The sequence below is a fragment of the Peromyscus leucopus genome, chromosome 3 (genome assembly GCF_004664715.2).
Source record: "Peromyscus leucopus breed LL Stock chromosome 3, UCI_PerLeu_2.1, whole genome shotgun sequence".
Taxonomy (NCBI): Eukaryota; Metazoa; Chordata; class Mammalia; order Rodentia; family Cricetidae; genus Peromyscus; species Peromyscus leucopus.
Window position 1 is genome coordinate 65,838,383 of NC_051065.1, and position 21,779 is coordinate 65,860,161.

The following is a 21,779-nucleotide window of genomic DNA, read 5'->3' on the forward strand; positions in this document are numbered from 1 at the left end:
GCACACATGCATGTATGTGTGTGTACATATGAGAGAGAGACATGATCTTACTATCTAGTCCTAGATGACCTGGAACTCACAGAGAGCTACATGCTTCTGCCTTCCAGTGGTGAAATTAAAGGTATGTGCCACCATACCCAGACACCATCATTACTTTTTAAATCAGATTAAAATTTTAACTTGACAGCGTTTTTATTCTATCAAGTTTTAAAATAAATAAAAAAATAAATAAAATTAAAAAAAAACACAACTGCAGTCTCAGTTCTATCAGGTCTTCAATGGAGAATGAGGTCCTCTGACCTAACCAGATGAACCAAAAAGTCTTTTCCTGCAATATTTAAATGAATCAAACTAAAGTAAATACACAGACTAGTAGCTCACATCTGTAATTGCAACATTTGAAAGGCTGAAACAAGAGAACTACCATGAGTTCAAGGCCTACAAGCAAATCCCAGGCCAGCTGAGGCTATAGTGTGAGACATATTTCAACACACACACACACACACACACACACACACACGGGAGTACCAAACTTATAGTAAATATAAGAACTGTTCCTTAGTTAAGTAAAGGATAATAGCCAACTGAAACTAGCAATATAAGAAGTAAAAGCTAGCTTCTGACTTCACAGAGGACTTTCAATAGTTGTACTGGTTAATTTTTTTGTCAACATGACATAAACCTAGACATATATAGGAAGAGGGAATATTAAGAAAATTCCTCCATAAGATTGGCCTGTAGACAGGTCTATGGGTAGACTTTTCTTGATTAGTGATTGATGTGGGTGGACCTAGTCCAATGGGCACAGTGACACCCCTAGGCAGCTGGTCCTGGAGTGTGTAAGAAAACAGACTGAGCACACCTTAGAGAAGCAGGCCAATAAGCAGAATTCTTCCATGGCCTCTGCATCAGCTCCTGCCTCCAGGTTCCTGTACTGACTTCCCTCAGTGATGGACTCTGATGTGGAAGTGTAATCTGAAATAAATCCTTTCCTCCCCAAGTTGTTTTTGGTCATGGTGTTTTATCACAGCAATAGAAACCCTAATAAGACAATAGTTTACTGGAAGAAGCTACAAATTTCAAAGGAAACTAAGAAAAACCTGTAACTTATAGTGTAGTTAAAAATTCAAGCATTAGTCATGACTGAATCAAGTAATATATACTAACCATGGATCAAGGAGCCATTTAGCCACTGAATATAGTAGTTTTGAGGAAAAGCAAGCAGGATTTCATTGCTGATGATTGAGAAGGGTAAAAGCAAAACAGCTCCAGCTGAAACCGCTAGAGTGAAGGTGCTCAGAAACAACCTGCAAGAGAGAAGAGGCATCATCACTGGGGGTCTGGGAAGTAGTGACTATGAAAGCAAGAGCCAGTGCATTCCATAAGAATCCCATTACAGATATGCAACTGAGAGACAAATGGCATGCGTAGGATCTGGAAAGTGCAACCAGGTTAAATCCATAACAAGATCTATATACTGAAGAGAGTGCCGCACAGTTTTAAGAAATTATTATTATTAGTGTGTGTGTGTGTGTGTGTGTGTGAGAGAGAGAGAGAGAGAGAGAGAGAGAGAGAGAGAGAGAGAGAGATATGGGGGGCAGGGGGGTGACATGGCATGCATGTAAGGTCAGAGGACAACTATATAGAGTCTGTTTTCTCCTTCTACCTTTACACAGACTCCAATATTGAATTCAGGTCTCCAGGCTTACAGAGCAAATTATCTTAATACACAGCCAACTCATCACCTCCTGGTATCTCATTAACAAGGTTAAATTATAGTAGTAAATACCAGAGAAGTAGTAAATAATACTAATCAATATTTCAAACACTACTTCAATACTTTTTTTTTTTTTTTTTTTTTTTGGTTTTTCGAGACAGGGTTTCTCTGTGTAACTTTGCGCCTTTCCTGGAGCTCACTTGGTAGCCCAGGCTGGCCTCGAACTCACAGAGATCCGCCTGGCTCTGCCTCCCGAGTGCTGGGATTAAAGGCGTGCGCCACCAACGCCCGGCCAATACTTCTTAAATAATACAGTTTCAATGTGTATAAAGGATCTAAAATAAATTAAGTCAACAAAACAAACTGAAGAAAAACATTGACAATAAATACAAAGCAGGGTCTCTATTCACACCAAGAAATGCTTATATATCATCAGGAAATCTGTTGTTCCAAAATCCATTATTATTTATAACAACCCACAGGACAGAATGCAATCATGAGGGACTTTCACTTCCCAGTTACATATTTCTGAAAAGCTTTAAATTTTTTATAACAAACACCTAATTTTGAAAAATATTTAAAAAAAATAAATAGCAAGACAGAGGAAGATGGATTTTTGTGAGTTCAAGCCAGGCTAGTCTACATAGAGAGTTCGAGGCCAGCCAGGGCAACATTAGTGATGCCCTGTTTCAGAAAAGAAAGGTGGGGGGGAAGGGAGGGGAAGGAGGAAAGGGTCAAGGAGAAGGGAGGGAAGGGAGGAGGGAAGGGAAGTGGAAGGGAAGAAGAAAGGAGGCAGGCAGGTAGCAGCACAGCAGGAGTACTGGCAAAGGAAATTCGATTAGCATTAAAGATAGAACTTGAGTATCCATAACAATGAAGTTAATATTGAAAGAATGTGAAAATAAAGTAAGAAAAAATTTTAAAAGTCACAGTAGTAAGGACAAGTGGTGGTGGCACACACCTTTAATCCCAGCATTTGGGAAGCAGAAGCAGGCAGATCTCTAAGTTTGAGGGCAGCCTGGTCTACAGAGAGAGTTCCAGGACAGCCAGGACTGCACAGAGAAACCCTATCTTGAAAACAACAAACAAACAAAAAGGCAGAGTAAATGTCCCACCACGAATTTAATCAAGTGACCTTGCACTCAATGCCATCCTGTGGCAAAAAGCAGAAATGCATGCCTACACAGGCACAAGTACCCTAGAAACCCGAGTTTGGTAAATAAAGGCCAACTATTTAATGCAGATCAATGGAACACTCCAAACAAAACTCAGCTCAGACAAAGCATCATCATGAATTTATCCAAAGAATGAAGAGCACATGTCCCGGAAAAGTACTCAGAAAAGCTGCTCACCTGAAGTGGATGGCCAGTTCCAGCCCAGAGAGGAGCATCACTCTCATTAGCATCATTCCTACCAATGTCAAAGCCAAAGTTGAATCCCAACACTCACCATCCCAAGGGCCTGCACAGCTCTCCCAACACTCTAGGCCCCTCAACAGAATACATTTCATCTTATACTCATTCCCCAACTGTTTCCTAACCCTCAACAGATTGTGTGGTTTTCAGGCCTCTGCCTACAGGCTGCTCTCTTTCTCTAGGGTGCCCTTACAACACTCCACGGTATCCCTACAACACTCCACATGGCAGATGTGCCTGAATAGCATGACAGACCTCAAATGCCACTTGCTTACCATGTGTCCCTCAATTCCTACCTTCTTGTTCCTCTCAGTAAAATCAGTTCCTCTTTCCTCTTATCTCCCATAACACTGACCACATACCAGGCCAACATATCCTCCGAATCCAATACTAGGACCCACGACCTGACAAAAGGAGTTCACTTAGGAGACAAAGAAATAAAACAGCAGGTCACAAGTGGCCCAGAAAATCCAATGCATATATCACCATTACTATAATGCTGCTTTTCAACAGCTATGGAGCCTCCACTCCACACCATTACTGTGTTAGACCTATCCAGAAAGCAGAAAACTGCTTTTGTTGCCTATAAAGTGCCACTCATAAAAGGTTCGTGTAGAGTTGATAATGACAAAGGGTCCTTAAAATAAGGCCCTGACCTGGAAAAGTATAGTAGAGACATTGCATGTACAATCATAAAACACACCCTTTCAGAAATGTCACCTTCTAAAATGGAGTAGTAAAAAATCCTACATCCAGAATATTGTGCCTTCTGTGATTGTAGTGGTAGTAAAACAAAAATATTTCCTTGAATATCTGCCATTGGTGATTACCTCCTTAAGCAGGAGGGTGTGAGAATCTACTTGAATGCTAAATGTTACCAGTGGCTCAGAAAGCTATCATCTACAGATCACATAAATTACTTCAACAAGCCTGCCACACACACTTCCATGAAGCCTTAGATATTTCAAGTGGATAAATACTTCCTTCTTGAAATCCTACAGCTTCTTCAGCATTCCCTCCTTTCTATCTGCATACTCTGTGAAATGTACCCACATGTTATCTTAAGTGTTTGGGTTTGAATCTGAAATGTCCCCACAGGCTTACATTTTGAGGACACATTCCACAATTTGTGAGACCATTTAAAAACTGCTGTATCTCCATGAAGTAGGGCTGCCTGGCAAAAATAGGTCACTAGGTTTCACCCACCTCTGGTTCCAGCCTGGATGCTTGCTCTATTTTCTGGTCCATCTGCAGGTAACAAAACACTGACACGCACTGCCAACACTGTGGACTGTGAAACTGCATAAAAATAAACCTTTCCTCCTTCATTAGCTTCTGCCTGGTGTTTTGTCCCAGTGATGAGAAGAGTAACTGTCACAGCCTTTATCTGGCTAATCAATAAAGGCATGCCTTGTGAATTCAACCCCCAAATGCTCACTCTGGCCAGTGGTTCTTAACCAGTGGGAACATCAGAATGTATTACCATCAGGATCACCCACAAGCAACCATCTGAAAAGGCTACTGCTAGTGCGCACACCACAGACTGACCCAGGAATCTATTAGTGATGCTCACTCACTAAACAGATATTTACAAACACTTGATTCTAAGCCAGCACTGTACCTGGCGTGTTAAAATAGTAAACAAGACATGTTTTGTCTCTCCACAGCTTCTAAGTGAAGCATCACTTAATGCTACAAAAGCATCAGATTAAAAAAAAACAATAAAGTATTAAATGGATAACTGCATAATATATTTTAAATGATAGGCACTACAGAAAATAAAACAAGTAAGGAAAACTGAAGTGGCAAAGGTAAGACAAGTCAGATTCTAAACACAAAGCCAACATGGCTCCTGGCAAAAAGCTGGAGAGGGGAGTCAAAGGAACGTGAGAGGCTGGGAGCCTAAACTAGAAGGATGGTGTCTTGTGATGTGCAGAAGGCAGGCTGGAGAGGGAAAGGAGGAAATCAGCCTTCGACAGGTGTCGTTTGGTGTCCATAAGGCATCTGCTCTGATTTTTCTCTGTGGGCCACAGGTGACTTGGGGTTGCTGTCTCTCCACTGACCCCATCTTCTTGGTCCCAGGTCAAGGCAGTAACTATGAGGATGCTCAACTCTGAGACACTCTTCCTTTCCATTAGTAGTCTATGGAAAGCTAAGTTTGAAACTACAAGAGAAACCTGTTCTTGCCAAACTTCTAGTCCATTCATCTACTGGTTTCTATAAAGATGGACTCAAGATTGCCCTACTCTATCCTTTTTCAAGAGTCCTGGTTCTACTTAGTGGAAACTTCTAGTTAAACATGGCCTGGGCATTATATCAAATCTCTGATACAGGGAGATACCCTCAGGAGGCAGACAAAGCTGAGGCATAGAGTGTGCACTCTGCATGTACAAACACATGGCCACACTCACTTTAATACTGCAGTTCTACTTCTTATAGGTGTTGAAAACCATGTGTTCACAATGACACAACCTCAACTCCAAACCAACAATTTGGTGGTCATTTTTGTTTTCTCCTTTTCCCTTAATTTTTGGTTCCTACTGACTTTAACCAAACCTCCCCACCATTACAAGGAACTAATTTCCTACCATACTGATCCCAGTTCTATACAGATACATACCTTCCTGTCTGGGTAGCTCCCCAATCTGGACTGAATGGTCCTGACACTCAAGACACCCTCCTTCCTCAACTCAGCTCACACCTCTGGCAGGCTCCCTTTGGCATGGACACCCTCTTCATCTGTAGTGACACTGACACTCTCATGGAGATCCTGCCACCCTTCGGGTTCCCTGAACCTGGAGTTAGGGATGGTGGTGAGCTACCATGAGGGTAGTAGGAATCAAACCCAGATCCTCTACAAGAGTAGCCAGTGCTCTTAACCACTAAGCCATTTCTTCAGCCCCAGATTTCACATTTAATAGGCAAAACCTAACAGAAAGAACTTAACTGTTTGCCATTCAGTTTGACACTTCAAAAATTAAAGTACACTTCCATCATGTCTCCTCCACAAACATTAGGAACCTACAAGGTGACCAGGTCTCTCTACTCTCAGCAGACAAATGTGTCACTCTGACCAGAAAGTCTACCTGCTGCTTGCTTCAGAGAGTCAGCACAGGACACAAAGCAAATGGCTGACAGATAGGCTGATTTCCCTTTTTCTCGGGGTCTTGCTGTTGGCCCAGGCTGTCCTCAAATTCTCAATCCTCATGCCTCCACCTCTAGAGTGCTGAGACTACAAGCCTGTGCCCACTATACCAAACTAGGTCTTTCTTAAACAACTCTTCCACCTTTAAGCTCTTTTCCTCATTAAATCTCCTGAAAATAAAATCTTCCATTTCTTTAAGTAAGCACTTATCAGGGGAAAGGAATATGGTCTCATGTAGCCTATGCTGGCCTTACTTACTATGTAGCTGAGGCTAGCCTTGAACTCCTGATCATACCACCTCCCCCTTACCATTAATAGGATTACATGTGCCACACTCAGTTGAATAAACACATTTTAGCAAGAGACAATCAGCTCTAAAGTAACCATGTGTATTTGCTTGCATGTGCTTTTTAAGAATATGATTAATAAGGATTAGTACTTTAGGCAATTATTTCCTTCAGACTCTAACTTCAAAACTATAAACAGAACAATTAAATTTTAAAATATTGTGGTGGTTTGAAAGAAAATGGCCCCCAAAGGAAGTGGCACTATTAGGAGGTGTGGTCTTGATAAAGAAAGTCACTGTGGGGGCGGGCTTTGAGGTCTCTTTTTCTCAAGCTTCGCTCAGTGTGAGTCAGTCAACTTCCTGTTGCCTGAGTCAAGCTGTAGGACTCTCAGCTCCAGCACCATATCTGCATGCTGGTATTTCCATGCTCCCCATCCTGATGATAATCAATTGAACCTCTGAAACTATAAGTAAGCCCCCTCAATTAAATGTTTTTATTTATAAGAGTTGCTGTGGTCATGGTGTCTCCTCACAGCAATAGTAAACCTAACTAAGACAAATACATACGATATTCTGTTGACTACAGCATCCTCATCTTCTTGTTCATCTGCAAAAATAAATGTTTATAGTGTTACTATTTTATCTCCAACAAAATGTTTCATTAATTTATCTAAAAAATGTAACAAAAATATAAAGTTTTAAAAATTCAATTACTAGATGAAAAAGACTTTCAAAGAGAATTTTGTAGACCTCAACAAAGACCCAAATATAAATTTCACTATAACATGTTAAGTGGTATATATATATTGTGATTTTTTTTAGTGTTGATTAACTGACACATGTAAATCAAAATTTTATAAACTCATAATCTCAAGAAAATAAAACTTAGAACCACAGGATGATTGTGAAATGCAGGTAGACAATGTCAGGATAAGCTGCTCGTGAATGAAATGTTCTGGCTGTTAATAGCCAACAGATATTTCTATTATAAAATGCCATACTCTTAGAACTTACCTGCTTTTCTTTAGTTTGAATTTTCATTAGTAAATGAAATGCTAATATTTTCTTAGACCACCCTAAACTATCTTGGATAGCATCACCTCAACAATTTGAAAGTACTCTCTAAGTTATAGACAGAAAAAAAAGTATCATTTTCTGAGTCTCTTTAGGTACCAGGCAGACTTCATTAGAATACCCCTCTTCCTTTCTCAGGCCTCTCAGCCACCATCTCTTTTGTCCTCGCCCATAAACTGACCAGCCAAAGAGACTGCCTAAGTACACAAGTATTGCAGAACCTTCCCAATCCTTCCAGCTCCTCATCTGTCTTATGTCCTGACAGGCTCTCCTTGGATCTCAGAACCTCTGGGAGCTCATCTGCCTCAGTGTCAGTAGTGAGTTTTGGCCATTCTTTGTAGTGTCTATCATGAATTACAGACTTCCCAAAACAACTTTACAGTCAAAGACACCACAAAATCACATTCACGATTAATTTTCATGCTGATATTCCCATACCTAATCCATCACCAAGTCTAGAGAAAAGGTTACAACTTCCTTATCCACAGCCATTCTATTCCACCATTGAGGTCTACAGTCTTTGTCACTCCCTGAAATTACTGGATTAACCTGAAGATCATCTAAGTCTACAGTTTGCCTGTGCATCATCCTTAACTCCCCTTAAACAATGTGTTTATATTTTTCACTCAAACCCTCTCCTTTCTCTTCATGTAATCTATGACCCATGTGACCAAATATCTTTAAAACAACTGAGGCACTGTCTTGAATCTGCAGATCTTCACATATTTGGCAGATTACATGATCCAGTGAACATTTCCAAACATTCACAGAGCCAGGTAACAGCTCTGAAACAACATAGTGCAACAAGAGCTATTTCTTTATTTCTCTTGAGTTTGATGAGCTGAAAATATATCAAAGAATCTTTAATACATGGAACCTTTAAGTATCATACAGCATCAGCCACCAGGCCAGCACCAGAGGTAGAAAATATTATTTCAAAAAAATAGTTGAGAATTACCAGAAGGCAGTAAGGCATCTGCTAGAGTACATATAAAACTCTAACCAAAAATGTGTGAATTAGAAAAATAATAAAGACATAAAAAACATGAAAATTATTAACTCAGGACAAAATGGAATAATACAAGGATACTATATAATTAAATACCAGTACAATCATGGATACTGTAAATTCTACATTGCTTTGGAGAAGGAAAATAGACTGAAGAGATGGCTCAGCAGTTGAGAGCACTTGCTGCTCTTGCAGAGGACCCAGATTTGATTCTCAGCAATTATATGGAGGCTCATAGCCATTTCTAACTCCAGTTCCTGGGGATCCAACACCTTCTTCTGGCCTCTGCAGACATGAGACACGTACACAGTGCACAAATACACACACAGGCAAAACACCCCTAGCACATAAAACAAAAGTAAGTAAATAAACCAATACATCTTTCTTAAAAAGAAAGAGAGAGAGAGACAGAAAGAGATAGCGAGACAGTTCTGTAGTGAAAAAATGAAGGAGGCTGGGGTGAATAGGATGCTCAGTTAGAACCAGCCACAAGGAACCAAACACCCTCATAAACTCTGGATGTCCCAGGTACTAAATAGCCAACACTATTCTTAGTTGGACATGAGAATTGTGATAATCAAGGACTCTGGTCTAGTAAGGTGACTCTGAGGATAGTCAGGTTCCCTAGGGGTTATTTTTAGTGTTCTTAGTACCAGGCAACTGTTTACTTCAGTCACCAGCATATTCAGCATGGCTGTACTGCAGTGTGTGGGTGGAGCCCACATAACACCTCACACAGGCAGCTCTGATGAAAGCTGTAACAAAACTGTTTCTACTTGCCTGATTTTCTCTTGTATCTTGTAATGATGAAGTAGGAAACGATGTAGAGAATGGCAAAAAGAAGAAAACATATCTGAAATGAAATTTAACAGGTCATTTACATTTTTGCCCAACATTTTTATAACTAACAAAAGAAAATGAAGGATCTAACTTATTGAAAAGTGAAATTTTTGGACATTTCACAAATATAACATTTTGATAAAAAAAATATTAATGTATGTGAACTGGTCAGTTCTAAAGATCTGCAGTATCCTAGTTTAATAATATTTTGGTGAGAAAGCCCACTGGAGAATTTCTCTTTTCATAACTTGATTAATGTTTTTCAAAGTCATGTGGAAGTGTGAAAAGTCAAACTATTACCAACAATTCTGAAGACTGAAATCAATGAGCACACATTGCCGTCCTGAAAAGCAAGGCATCCTAAGAGCTTCAATAATATGTAAAGGATGTGCCAGTAACACAACCTGACAGAGTCAATCACATGAAGCTTTAGCATAAAAGAAGCATCACAGATCAATGTGGATAAAAATAACTTCAATAAACACACCACACATCAAAGTTAAATTCTTTGTTCTGCTGTGGTTTAAGTCATATTACTTTGTCTAATAAAAACTGTATGGTATTACTATATATGATCTCAGATTCTGCTACCCATGCACAGCAGTGCCCTCCTCCACTGTGCTAATTAATGGAGGGAAGAGAGTCAGCTTATCATCTTTACTGATTAGAATTTACAATATACTCTCAGGTTTTTAACACACAGTACACTGTTCTTCACCACATCACTATTTCACACAGCAGGCCTACTAAACTCACACTCTAAGGAACTTTGGCATCCACTGGCCACACCTCAACCTGGAAGCTCTCTTTCTGATCCCTGAACTGTTATTCTACTCTCTAGCTCTATGAGCTCAAATTGTTTAGATCCCATGCACAAATGAGATTATTCGGTACCTATTTTTCTATATCTGCAGACTTTACTTAGCAGAATATCCCCAGATTATCCCTTGTTGTCCCAAATGGCACAATTTCCTTAAGGCTAAATGGTACATGTAAGGATTACCACATTTTCTTTACCCATTCATCTACTGACGCACACATCAGTTGTTTCTGTAACCTCACATGGTGAACCCTGAGCACAGTGTCTCTCATAAATCAATTCATTTTCTTTGAATGTGAATCCAGAATGGAAGAGGTGGACCACTTGGCATATTTGCTTTACATTCTGGAGGGCAAGCCAGCTGTTCTGATGCCAGTAGTATGCAAGGCTTCCTTTTTTCCATGTCCTCAATAGCACTTCTCTCTTGCTCTTTGGAAGCAGCCATTCCAACAGGTATGAAGTGAGTCTTCCTTTCCATTTCTCTATGACAAAGGATGCTAAGTACATTTTCATATACCTGTTGTCCATTGTCTGTCTTCTTTTGAGAAAGGTCCACTCAGGTCTTTTGCCCATTTTTATTTGAGTCATTATGCCTACAATGCACTCCTTTTGTCAGAGTTAGGGCAACAAATGGGTAAAAAGAGAAGGTCAAGAAACAGGATATCCATCAAAGACCAAATGCTAAAAATAAAGCTTCAGTCAAGCTTATGGAGCACGTGGAAAAAATATGAAGTCTTTCAGAAAGCTGATATCTATGGACCTCTCGGGATGAGTTGGTGGAATATGATAACAAAGACTTTAGGTGGTTGTCACCCCTGTAATGATACCACTTAGAAAACAACACTGAAAATGGAGAGGAGCACTACAAACTGAGTGTCAACATTCTCAATACATGTGGGAGAGTGGAAAAAGACAATCCAGCACTTGTCCTAAAGCCTGAAGACTGTTAGAACCCAGGCTAACAAGAGGATGTTAGTAGAGTTAGAACCTCCTCCTAAAATCCTCTGAAGCACAAAAAATGGGTCAAAAAGAAAACCAAATGGTGAAGAAACATAAAGAAATAATGGTCTCCTGGAGCTCCTCCTGGGGCTTGGCAGTAGATCTCTGCATCTGCTTCCATTAGTCCAATCGGCGAGAGAGAGGAGGGATTATATGAGCAAGAGATATTGAGACCATGATTGGAAAAAGCACAGGGACAAATAGCCAAACTAGTGGAAACACATGAACTGTGAACCAATAGCTGAGGAGCCCCCATGGAACTGGACCAGGCCCTCTGGATAAGTGAGACAGTTGAGACTGTTTAGGAGGCCCCCAGGTAGTGGAACCGGGACCTGTCCTTGGTGCATAAGCTGGCTTTTTGGAACCTAGGGCCTATGATGAGACACTTTGCTAAGCTTTGGTATAGGAAGGAGGGGAATGGACCTGCCTCAACTGAATCTACCAGGCTGGGCTGAATCCCCAGGGGAGACCTTGCCCTGGAGGAAGTGAGAATGGGGGGTGGGTTGGGGGGGAAGGCTGGGGGTTAGGAGGAGGGAGGACAGGGGAATCTGGCTGATATGTAAAATTAAATTAATTATAAAATAAAAATAATTTTAAAAAATTCAAAAAGAAGAAGAAATAATGGTCTACAATGCAATGGAAGTCAGGTTCTAAGAGCAAGGAAAGAAGAGTAACTTGACAGTAAAACAATGAGCCATAAGGTTAAAGTCTGACGTCAGGTAGCTGGCAGAGGCTGTCTGAGTTTATCTGTGGGGTTTACTACATCCAGGAACCCATTTTAATACTAGGGATACTAGTGCACCCTTGTGACACTCACATTCCAGGGAGAGAAATAGCAATACAAATAGATAACAGGCAACTAAATTTCAGTGTGTCTAAGGATGGTCAGTCTGGACCTAGGAAAATAGAAAGTACCATCAACAGTGGCGGCTCATCTCAGCAGGATGTCATCTGAGGATGAATGATGGGACAAGAGGAGCAAGACTAGCAGTGCGTGATGCAGAGACAATAATAATGTCAGAGTCCTGAGACAAGATGCCTCTGGTGTGTTCAAACAAAAGGGAAGAATAAGAGATGAGCCTAGGGCTTAACAGGAGTCCAGTGCACAGAGGACTTTGTTCCAGGTGCTGGTACTTACACATGGTAACTTCCAGGTTGGCTCTTTCCCTGAGGGAGACAAGAATCCATGTAAGATTGTGAACAGAGGGGTGACATGATCAGATTCAGTGAAGAAACTCACCCTAGTTGCAAGGACAGAAGCAGAGACCAGGAAAAAACTGAGCACAAAACAATGCAGAAGAGCCATCACTCAGACCTGCGGAGTGAGGCATTAAGAAATGATTGAGTTGTGAATGTTTTGAAAGCAGGCCTGCTAGGACTCGTAAAAATAAACACAAAGTTCTGAGAAACTGGAAAGACTGCGTTGCCAAGTCCTCAGCCGGGAAAGATTACAAAAGGAGTGGTCCGGAGGAGGGACGGGCTCTGCTGAGTTTGAAGTATACACTATGATGGTGGAAAGCGGAGTGAGCAGGTCTGTATACAGGTCTACACTGTTCAGAGGGAAAGGTTAGTTTCAAGTTAAAAAATAAAAAATAATCAGCAGACAACACACAATGTCCTAAGGCTGAGATGCAAAAGCAGGCAGAGAAGAGAAGTCTGAAAGCAAAGCGCAACTCTCAGATGTTCAGCATCGGTGTAGAGGCTGCCAAACAAGCAGGCACCAAGGCGGGGCACCAAGGGCCTGCACATCTCCAGACCCACATGAAGGAAAAGGGAATTTGCAACAGCGTCAAATACTGCTGACCCACCAAGCAAGATGAGGAAAGAGTATTGACAACTGGGTTTGGTGCCATGGAAGTCACTGCAACCTTGACAAGAGCTGTTTTTCTGGAGTACTGGTGACAAAGGCTTGGCTGAAGTGGATTCCAGGAAGAGCTTGGAAAGAGAAGTGCAAGCAAAAGAAATGCACTGGAGTCCTTCCCTAGTGCTACAACAAAACAAAGGGATTGTAAGGAGGAAGTCAAAGTCAGGAGGCTTTTGTAAAAGATGAGAAAAGTCACGGAAGATAGAATGAATAATCCAGCAGCCAAAACACAGAAGAGGGGAAGGGAATAATGCTGAACTAGCTGCGAAACTGAGGGACTGACAGACAATCTTTCTGAATGAAGAGGCGGGAAATGAGGAGGGAGTGGAGAAAAAGAGGAGAGGAGGAGGACCATAATAATGATGGTGGTGCAGTTGACAACTGGGAAGTCACTGCAACTTTGACAAGAGTTGTAGTGGAGACAAAAACCTGGCTGATGTAGATTCTGGGAAGAGTTAGAAAGAAAAAGGAGCAGGGCCTGAGAGGGGGACAGAGGAGGAAGAGGGCAGTTGAACTAATCTCCGCTCTCATCTCCTATTTTCCTCTTCATTTGAGCACCCCAGACCCATCCTACATCAGACTCTTGGGATCACTATTGTCTCTGCTTCTCAAGCCAACTCTCAGATGTCTGAATCTCTTATCCTTTGTCCCACAACCCTTCCTCAGATGACATCTGCCTCTGCTGCTAGTGCTTCCTAAGCATACCCCAAGCATCACTGGACATGCTGTAATTTAGTTATTGTCTATTGACAGCCCATTATGATGTCCTCAGTTTTAAAGAAGGGAAAGGGGGAAGGTGAGCACAAATATTTGAGTTCAGTTGCTAGGGTAAGGAGGTTTATCTAAATTACCTCTTGTGCTGCCTTTCATTCCCTTTGTGCAATTTATCAAATCAAAATTCTATATGGAAAGTTGGAGAATATAAATAAATAAAAATAGAAAAATATAACAAAAGCAAGGGACAACTTGAGATTAAATAGTCTTTAAAGTTCCAGGCAAACCCAGGCTAGAATTCCTGACACCTAAGGCCTGACAACGATGTCAAACATGATGCTTGATTCTAATACTGATGTAGCTCGAGTCCCCAAGAAACATCAACCACCTGATGCTCCTAACAGCCCAGATACTTTCCGACTTTCAGTTTCTCTCCCTTCTCCCTGATCTCACTTCTTTGCTTCTCTTCCTGCACCCCTCCAACCTGCCCTCTCTCTCTCTCCAGCCAAACTCTTCAAAATAATAGCTTGTACTTCCACAGCTTTCTACCTTTTCATCATTCATTCGTTCTTCTAGTCACTAATCTGACTTCATGTCCACTGGGTAGCTCAAAGGACCTAGGCAGTGGGAGTGAAGACCCACTAGCCAAACTACAGGTGCAAGTTCCTTGGTCTCCATCAGCAACCTCTATCAGTAGTGTCCTTCCTTCTCTAATGGCTTCCCTTTTCCTCAGCCTTTACCAGCTGCACTCCTCTGGCTCCTGGGCTGAGCACTCTTCCAGTTCCATTCTGCAAGTTCTTCACAGGCTCTATCATTTTCCCAGGTTTATCAGGCCCAGGAAGCCCGTGACCACACCTAGAGAAGCACTGGCTTATGAAAATGCAAAACAAAGTGAGACCCATGAAGACCGGAAAAAAGTGAAGCCAAGGAGGCTGAGGAACAGAAAAGCAGGAGCCAGAGCAGACATCTAGCTGCAATGAAAGAACCAAGGACAGTAGAAGAATAGATGTTCTGGTGGAAGAAGAAGAAACTAAAGTTCTACAAGAACCAAAGGATTGGGGAGGACCAGAGAAAACCTGTCTTCTGGACATGATAGGCTCACTGCACTCAAGAACTCATAGCAGTTTGGGTTACCTGAACAAGATCTGTGTAAGATCAAGTCGGTCAACTTGATTCCAGCACAAAGTGGGAGGGGCTCACAAGCCCTAACCTTAGCTACAGAGAGTTAAAGGTTTTGGGGGGAGGGACAGTCAGTTTTCTTTAAGGGCATGGCACTGGTAGGTCAACCACACTTCAGTGAATGGCCCCATACTCACAAGTATATGGGCAGCATAAACTGGGCTTGATGGAGGGGGGGGGGGGAAAGGAAACTAAGTTGGAAGCAGGTCAGAGGTGGATCTGGGAAAAGTCAGGGGGATGAGTGGAGGATGAACAAAATCAAAATACATTGTATGCATATATAAAATTCTCAAATAGAAAAATTGTAAACTAAAATAGATCTTCAATATTCCCCCAAAAATAAGAATAGAGGTTTTTACCAAAGATGTTTAGAATTTTTTAAATGACATTTAAAAGTGAAAGGAATTTCAGAAATTCCAGGGAGTTCATATAGAAGTGGATGATAAATAATGAAAGTTAATGAAGAAAAGGCCCTAGGAGCCACAATGCAGAGTAGGAAACCAAGGAGAAGCAATATATTTAAGAGTACAGGTAAAGCTATAAATTCTAAAAGTGCTGCTCACATGGAATAAAAGCTACTGGCCATAAATAGAAGAGACTGGGATGGAAACCAAAGAACTGACTGCAACTTTGTGTGGCTTCCCAAGGTGAACTGCACACAGGTTCTCCTCCAAATGAACACATCTTTTCTTGTGTGAGGTCTCAAGACCTCACTTATGGATGAGTGAACCGAAAGCAAGCTATGATGATGCCTTCTAATCTCCCTGCACTCCAGGAACCACAACAGCAAATCTCTAAGGAAAAAAAAAAGAGTAAAGTATTACAGCAACTCACCACTAAAGGTGAGATACAGCTGACAGGAGAAGATGGGCGAGCTCAGTGCTTGGCTGAGCTCCGAAGACAATGAGCTTTCTTCGGCTGCCAGAGAAGAACGGTCATGCTATCACCCCTCCCAGAGAAACCCACAGCACTTCTCAGTGACATCTAGCCTGTGGAGAAGGTGATCCAAGCCCTTGGGAGCCCCATGCCTTCAGACCTGATTTGAACTGAAGGACCTAGTCCCCAGTGACCTAAGTTTAATGTGTATTGTCAAAAGTTAATAGTCTGAAATTCCAGATGTAACACTGAACTTAAATACAAGCTGGTGCATTATAATGAAATTTTACTATTTATCTTATTTAAGATCTAAATTTGAAAGATACCAAGCAGGATCAGAAACATCTCTACCCAGCCTGAGAGCCAAGAGCTATTACTGAGAGGCTCATAAGTCTGTACCAGATTTATTTTAACATTATTAATCCAAAAGATAAGACATAAGTATTTAGAAAGTTTACAAACTAACCACCAATTAAAGTAAATTTAAATTGTACTTCTTTGAAATTACCAAATGACAAGGAAAACTTAAAAATGCAGATTAATCAAAGACACAAAGACTCAAACAGTTATTTTCAAAAAATATTGGAAAGATGAAACGGACCAGAGAGATGGCTCAGTGGGTGAAACGCTTGCTATACAAGCATGGGAACCTGAGTTCAGACCCCTGGCACACACGTACATCTGCAACCCACTGCACGGGGAACTGAAACAAGTGCATCTTGGGGCTTTACTGGGCAGCCATTCAAACCCAGGCAGTGAGCTCCAGGTATTAATGCACCACACATGTACAAATGGATGGACAGATGAATGGATAGATGGATAAATATACAGCTGCTTCCCTACTGTAGCCCTGGCTGTCCTGGAACTCGTTATGTAGACCAGGCTGGCCTCGAACTCAGAGATGCACCTGCCTCCGCCTCCAGAGTGCTGGAATTGAACTTCAATTTTGATGAACTAGAGTTAAGTTAAAAAGTATGAAATAAATTAAAAGGTAAACAAAGTAGATCCTTAAATTATTCCATAAAATAGAAAGGGAAGAGATACTTCCAAACTCATCCTACAAAGCCCATATTACCTTGCTACCAAAACCTTGTAAGATATAAAAACTATAAACCAATATATGGATACATATGCAAAAATCCTCAATAAAATAGGTATAAATGGAATTCAACAGCATATTAAAAGATCATATGACTGGCCAGTAAACCCTCAGGATCCATTTGTCTCAACTCTCCATGCACTGGGGTAACAGTCATATACAACTGAGACTGGCATGGGCTTTGAAACCCCTAGTGACATATCTCCTCCAACAAGGCCACACCTAATTCTTACCAAGCAGTTCCACCAACTGAGAACCAACTATTCAAATACATATAGGGCCATTCTCATTCAAACCACCACATTCCACTCCCTGGTACGTATAGGCTCCCCTGACCATATAATACAAAATGCATTTAGTTCAACTTCAAAAGTCGCCACAGTCTTTCACAGACAAGTCCCCATAGTCTTTCAGTCTCAAACACAGTTTAAAAGTCCAAAGTCTCTTCTGAGACTCAAGGCAATCTCCTAATTGTAAAACCTCCTGTAAAATAAAAAAGCAGATCTCACTTCCAACATACAGTAAAACAGAATATACATTACTGTTCCAAAACAAAAGAAAGGGATATAGTGAGGAAATACTGGACCAAAGCAAGACCAAAAATTAGCAGGGCAAACTCTAAATCCTGTAGCTCTATATCCAAAGTCAAAGGACTTACACAGCTCCCCCCACCCTACCCCAACCCCACCCGGCCTCTCAAGCTGGTTCCTTACCCTGTATACAGCTCTTCTTGGAAGTATTCCATGGCCCTAGCATCTCCAACATATTAGGGTCTCGAACACAATCCAGGTTCACTTTCAAAGTTCTGTACTATGGCCTCTCCAGGCCTCCATGCAAGGACTATACTGCCACAGGTTGGCCTCAGCAGCTTTCCTTAACTTTGAAAGAAGGTTCCGTAACGCTTTCACTCCTGTATCCTTCATGACTCTAAGGTCAAAACCACAAGGCCAATGCTGGCAGGCTCTGCTGCATGCTTAGGATGGAGCCTGGCCCCTCCTTGCATTACATTTGCATACTTTCCTTTGTTGCTTCTTTTCTAGGAACAGATAATTCCACAGGCCTTTTCCTTTCATGAGCTGCAGGATTGGCTAGGTAGGGTATCACAAGAAGGACATCAAGCTCTTTATTCGATTTCTCCTTATCTCTTTTCAGCATAAACCTTGGTTCCAACATTAAATTTCTCTTTTTCTCCTTAAACTATATGTTTTATATTTCTTTTTGCACTGCTTGCTCGTTTTCATTGCAGGCTTGCATAAGAGTAATCACTAATAACCATGTAGCAGAGTCAATATTAGTCTGTCTTGAAATCTCTGTCAATGAAATTAGTCCAAAGCTTTTCAATTTAGCCTCAAGAAGGTTCTTAAGACAAGGGCAAAAAGCAGTGATATTCTTTGCCAAAATATCATGAGAATGATCTCTAGCCCAGTTGCTAATATTGTTCCCCAATGAAACCTCTTGAGCTGGGTGGGATTCAATTGTCCACATAGCTCTCAGTAATAATATCTTCTAAGCTCCTACTATGGTGGTTCATTAAACACCACCTAGAGCATTCAACCATTTTCCTAGTCCAAAGTCCCAAGGTCTTACGTATTTCTTCCCAAAACAGTATGGTCAGCACTGTCACAACAATAGCCCACTCCCTGGTAACAACCTCTGTCTTGATTTTCTACTTCTGTGAAAATGACTTCTATAAGGCTACTTATAGAAGAAATGGTTTATTGGAGTTTATAGTTTCACGATCATCATGGCAGGGCTCATGGCAGCATTCAGGCATAGCACTGCATCAGAGCTTACATCCTGATCCACAAACAGCAGGCAGAGAGAGCTAACTGGAACCAGCATGGACTTATGAAACCTCAAAGAACTCCCCAGTGACACACCTGCTCCAATAAGACCACCTCTTAATTCTTCCCAAGCAGTTCCACCAACTGAGTACTAAGCATTCAAATTTACGAGCTTGTGGGGTCACTGTCATTCAAACCACCAAACAATTAATTAAAAAAAAAAAAAGAGAGAATATTAATTTGAAGGAAAGAAAGAAAGAGTATATTGGAACACTTGTAGGGAAGAAAGTTAAGAAATAATAATTTTCTTATTATTTTCTTAGTAATTATAATACTAAAAATAAAAGATATAAAACTAAAAATAAAGTTAAAAATAGGTAGGAACAAATGTAACCAAAACTATTAAAGATATCTATGATGAAAACTATATAGCACTCAAAAAACTGAAGAAGACACTAGAAGATGGAAAGACCTCCAAAGTTTCTAGATTAAGAGAATTAATACTATTAAAAATGGCATACTACCAAAAGCAATCTACAAATCCAGTGCATCCCAATCAAAATACTGACATTTTCCACAGAACTACAAAAAGTAACCAAAACATTATTGGAGTCATAAAGACCTCAAGTATCCAAACAATCCTGAGAGAGAGAAAAACAGAACAAAACAGTATGATCAATAAAGGTACCACAATTCTGACTTCAAAATACCCTACAGCACCATACTAACAAAATAAGCATGTATGCAGAATAAAAGCAAACATGTAAACCAATGGAATAATGGACCAAGAAATAAACTATGCATCTACAGCTATATGGTTCTTAACAAAGGTTCCAAAAATTAGACAGTGAAGAAAAGACATCCTCTTATACAAATGGTACTGGGAAATTGAATATCCACATTTGGAAGGTTGAAACTAGATCCCCAGCTCTCACTCTACACAAAAACCAACTGAAAAATAGGTTGAAGATCTTAAATGTAGGACTTGAAACTACAAGAGGGAAGCACACGGGAATCACTGCCTGGTAGAACTCCAATAGCTAAAGAAATAAATGCAAGAACTGACAAATGAAATTACATCAAATTAAAAGGCATCTAGGGAGCAAAGGAAACAACAGTGTGATGTGTCAATCCACAGAGTAGGAGAAAATCTGTCAGCTATTCACCTGAATGAGAATTAATAACTAGAATATTTTAACTCAAACCTTAATAGCAAAAGAACAAATAATCCAATAAATAAAACACATGATCTAAACAGATACTTCTCATTAAAAAAAAGAAACACAAATGGCCAAGGAATATATTTTTAAATGCTCAACATCCTTAGCTATCAGGGAAATGCAAATCAAGACTCCACTGAGGCTCCATTTCATCTCAACCAAAATGACAATCATCCAAAATGCTGATGAAAATGTAGGCAAAAAGGAATCTTTAGCAGCCGGCCAGCAGGTAAGAGCCCTGTGGGCAGGCTGCTCCACCACCACCGCCACCCACAGCCTCTGTAACCTACAAGACCCACTCTGCCGCCCAAACCCACCAAACCCATCATCCTCCCCTTAGCCAACCATCCCCTGAAACATCAACAGCCTCTAAAGGCACACGGTCCACCTTCACCAGTTAGAAGGACAGCAGCCCCTATAGGCACAAGCACCACCTACACCAGTTGGAAGAAGAGACCCACTCTGCTGCCCAATCCCACCTACCCCAGCATCCTGCCCATGAACAGCCCTCTCCAGCTACATCAGCAGATACTATAGACACAAGTACCACTCACACCAGTTGGAAGAACAGGCACAGGAAAAACCTACACCAGTTAGAGGAACAGACTCCATAGGCACAGGCACAGCTCACACCATTTGGAAGAACAGACCCCATAGATACAAGTAAAGTCCACACCAGCCAGAAGAACTGGATGATACACTGAATCTAGGCACCCAAACCCCCACAAACCTCAGCTGAGACAACTCTACTCAACCTGACAACCAGCCAACCACCAGAACCCTTGACCATTCAGGCCAAAAGACAATAAAGGAAACAGACAGTAAAGGAATAAAATACCCATTCAACAAAGACACCACAAGAATCAACACCTGTACCTATAATTATCCCAAACCCAGATGGGTAAATGGCAGGGTAAGAATACATTCAACAACCTAAAAAGCAATATGGCACCACCAGAACCTAGTGGTTCTACAACAAGAAGACCTGAACATCCCAACGCATATGAAGCAGAAGAAAACGACCTTAAAAATAATTTTATGAAGATTATAGAGGCCCTTAAAGAGGAAATGAAAAACTCCATTAAAGAAATTGAAGAAACAGCAAACAAAATTGCAAGAAATCAATAAATCCCTTCAAGAAAGCCAAAACAAACAAACAAACAAACAAACAGGTGAAGAAAACAGTTCAAGACTTGAAAATTGAAACAGAGGCAATAAGGAAAACACAAAACGAGGGAATTCTGGAAATGGAACTACAGAAGCAAGCATTAACCAACAGAATACAAGAGATATGCCAGGCGGTGGTGGCACACGCCTTTAATCCCAGCACTGGGGAGGCAGAGGCAGGCGGATCTCTGTGAGTTCGAGGCCAGCCTGGGCTACCAAGTGAGTTCCAGGAAAGGCGCAAAGCTACACAGAGAAACCCTGTCTCGAAAAAAAAAAAAAGAATACAAGAGATATAAGAGAGAATCTCAGGCGTTGAAGATATAGAGGAAATAGATTCATTCATCAAAGAAAATGTTAAATCCAACAAACTCTTAACACAAAAAAAATCCAAGAAATCTGGGACACCATGAAAAGATCAAACCTAAGAATAACAGGAACAGAAAAAGGAGAAGAATTCCAGCTCAAAGGCACAGAAAATATAGTCAACAAAATCATAGAAGAAAACTTTCCCAATCTAAAGAAGGACATGCATATGAAGGTACAAGAAGCTTACAGAACACCGAATAGACTG

At 40.9% G+C, this 21,779-nt stretch overlaps 1 protein-coding gene across 5 annotated transcripts in view; it reads right to left on the bottom strand.

The window, feature by feature from the left end:
• The window catches only part of Lmbr1 (limb development membrane protein 1), a 131,764-nt gene that overhangs the window by 100,112 nt on the left and 9,873 nt on the right, over window positions 1–21,779 (bottom strand). For 4 of the 5 annotated variants that reach the window (XR_003733965.2, XR_005091087.1, XM_037203739.1 and 1 more), the window contains exons 2-4: window positions 9,427–9,499; window positions 7,131–7,170; window positions 1,168–1,307 (exon numbers count right to left, since the gene is read on the bottom strand). Coding sequence is in view for 3 of the 5 variants with exons in the window: in XM_037203739.1 (XP_037059634.1) it covers window positions 1,168–1,307; window positions 7,131–7,170; window positions 9,427–9,499 (253 nt within the window). In the remaining 2 variants the exon portion in view is untranslated. Of the gene's footprint in view, window positions 1–1,167; window positions 1,308–7,130; window positions 7,171–9,426; window positions 9,500–21,779 lie in introns of those variants that run through there. The other variant, XM_037203741.1, reaches the window with a different exon arrangement.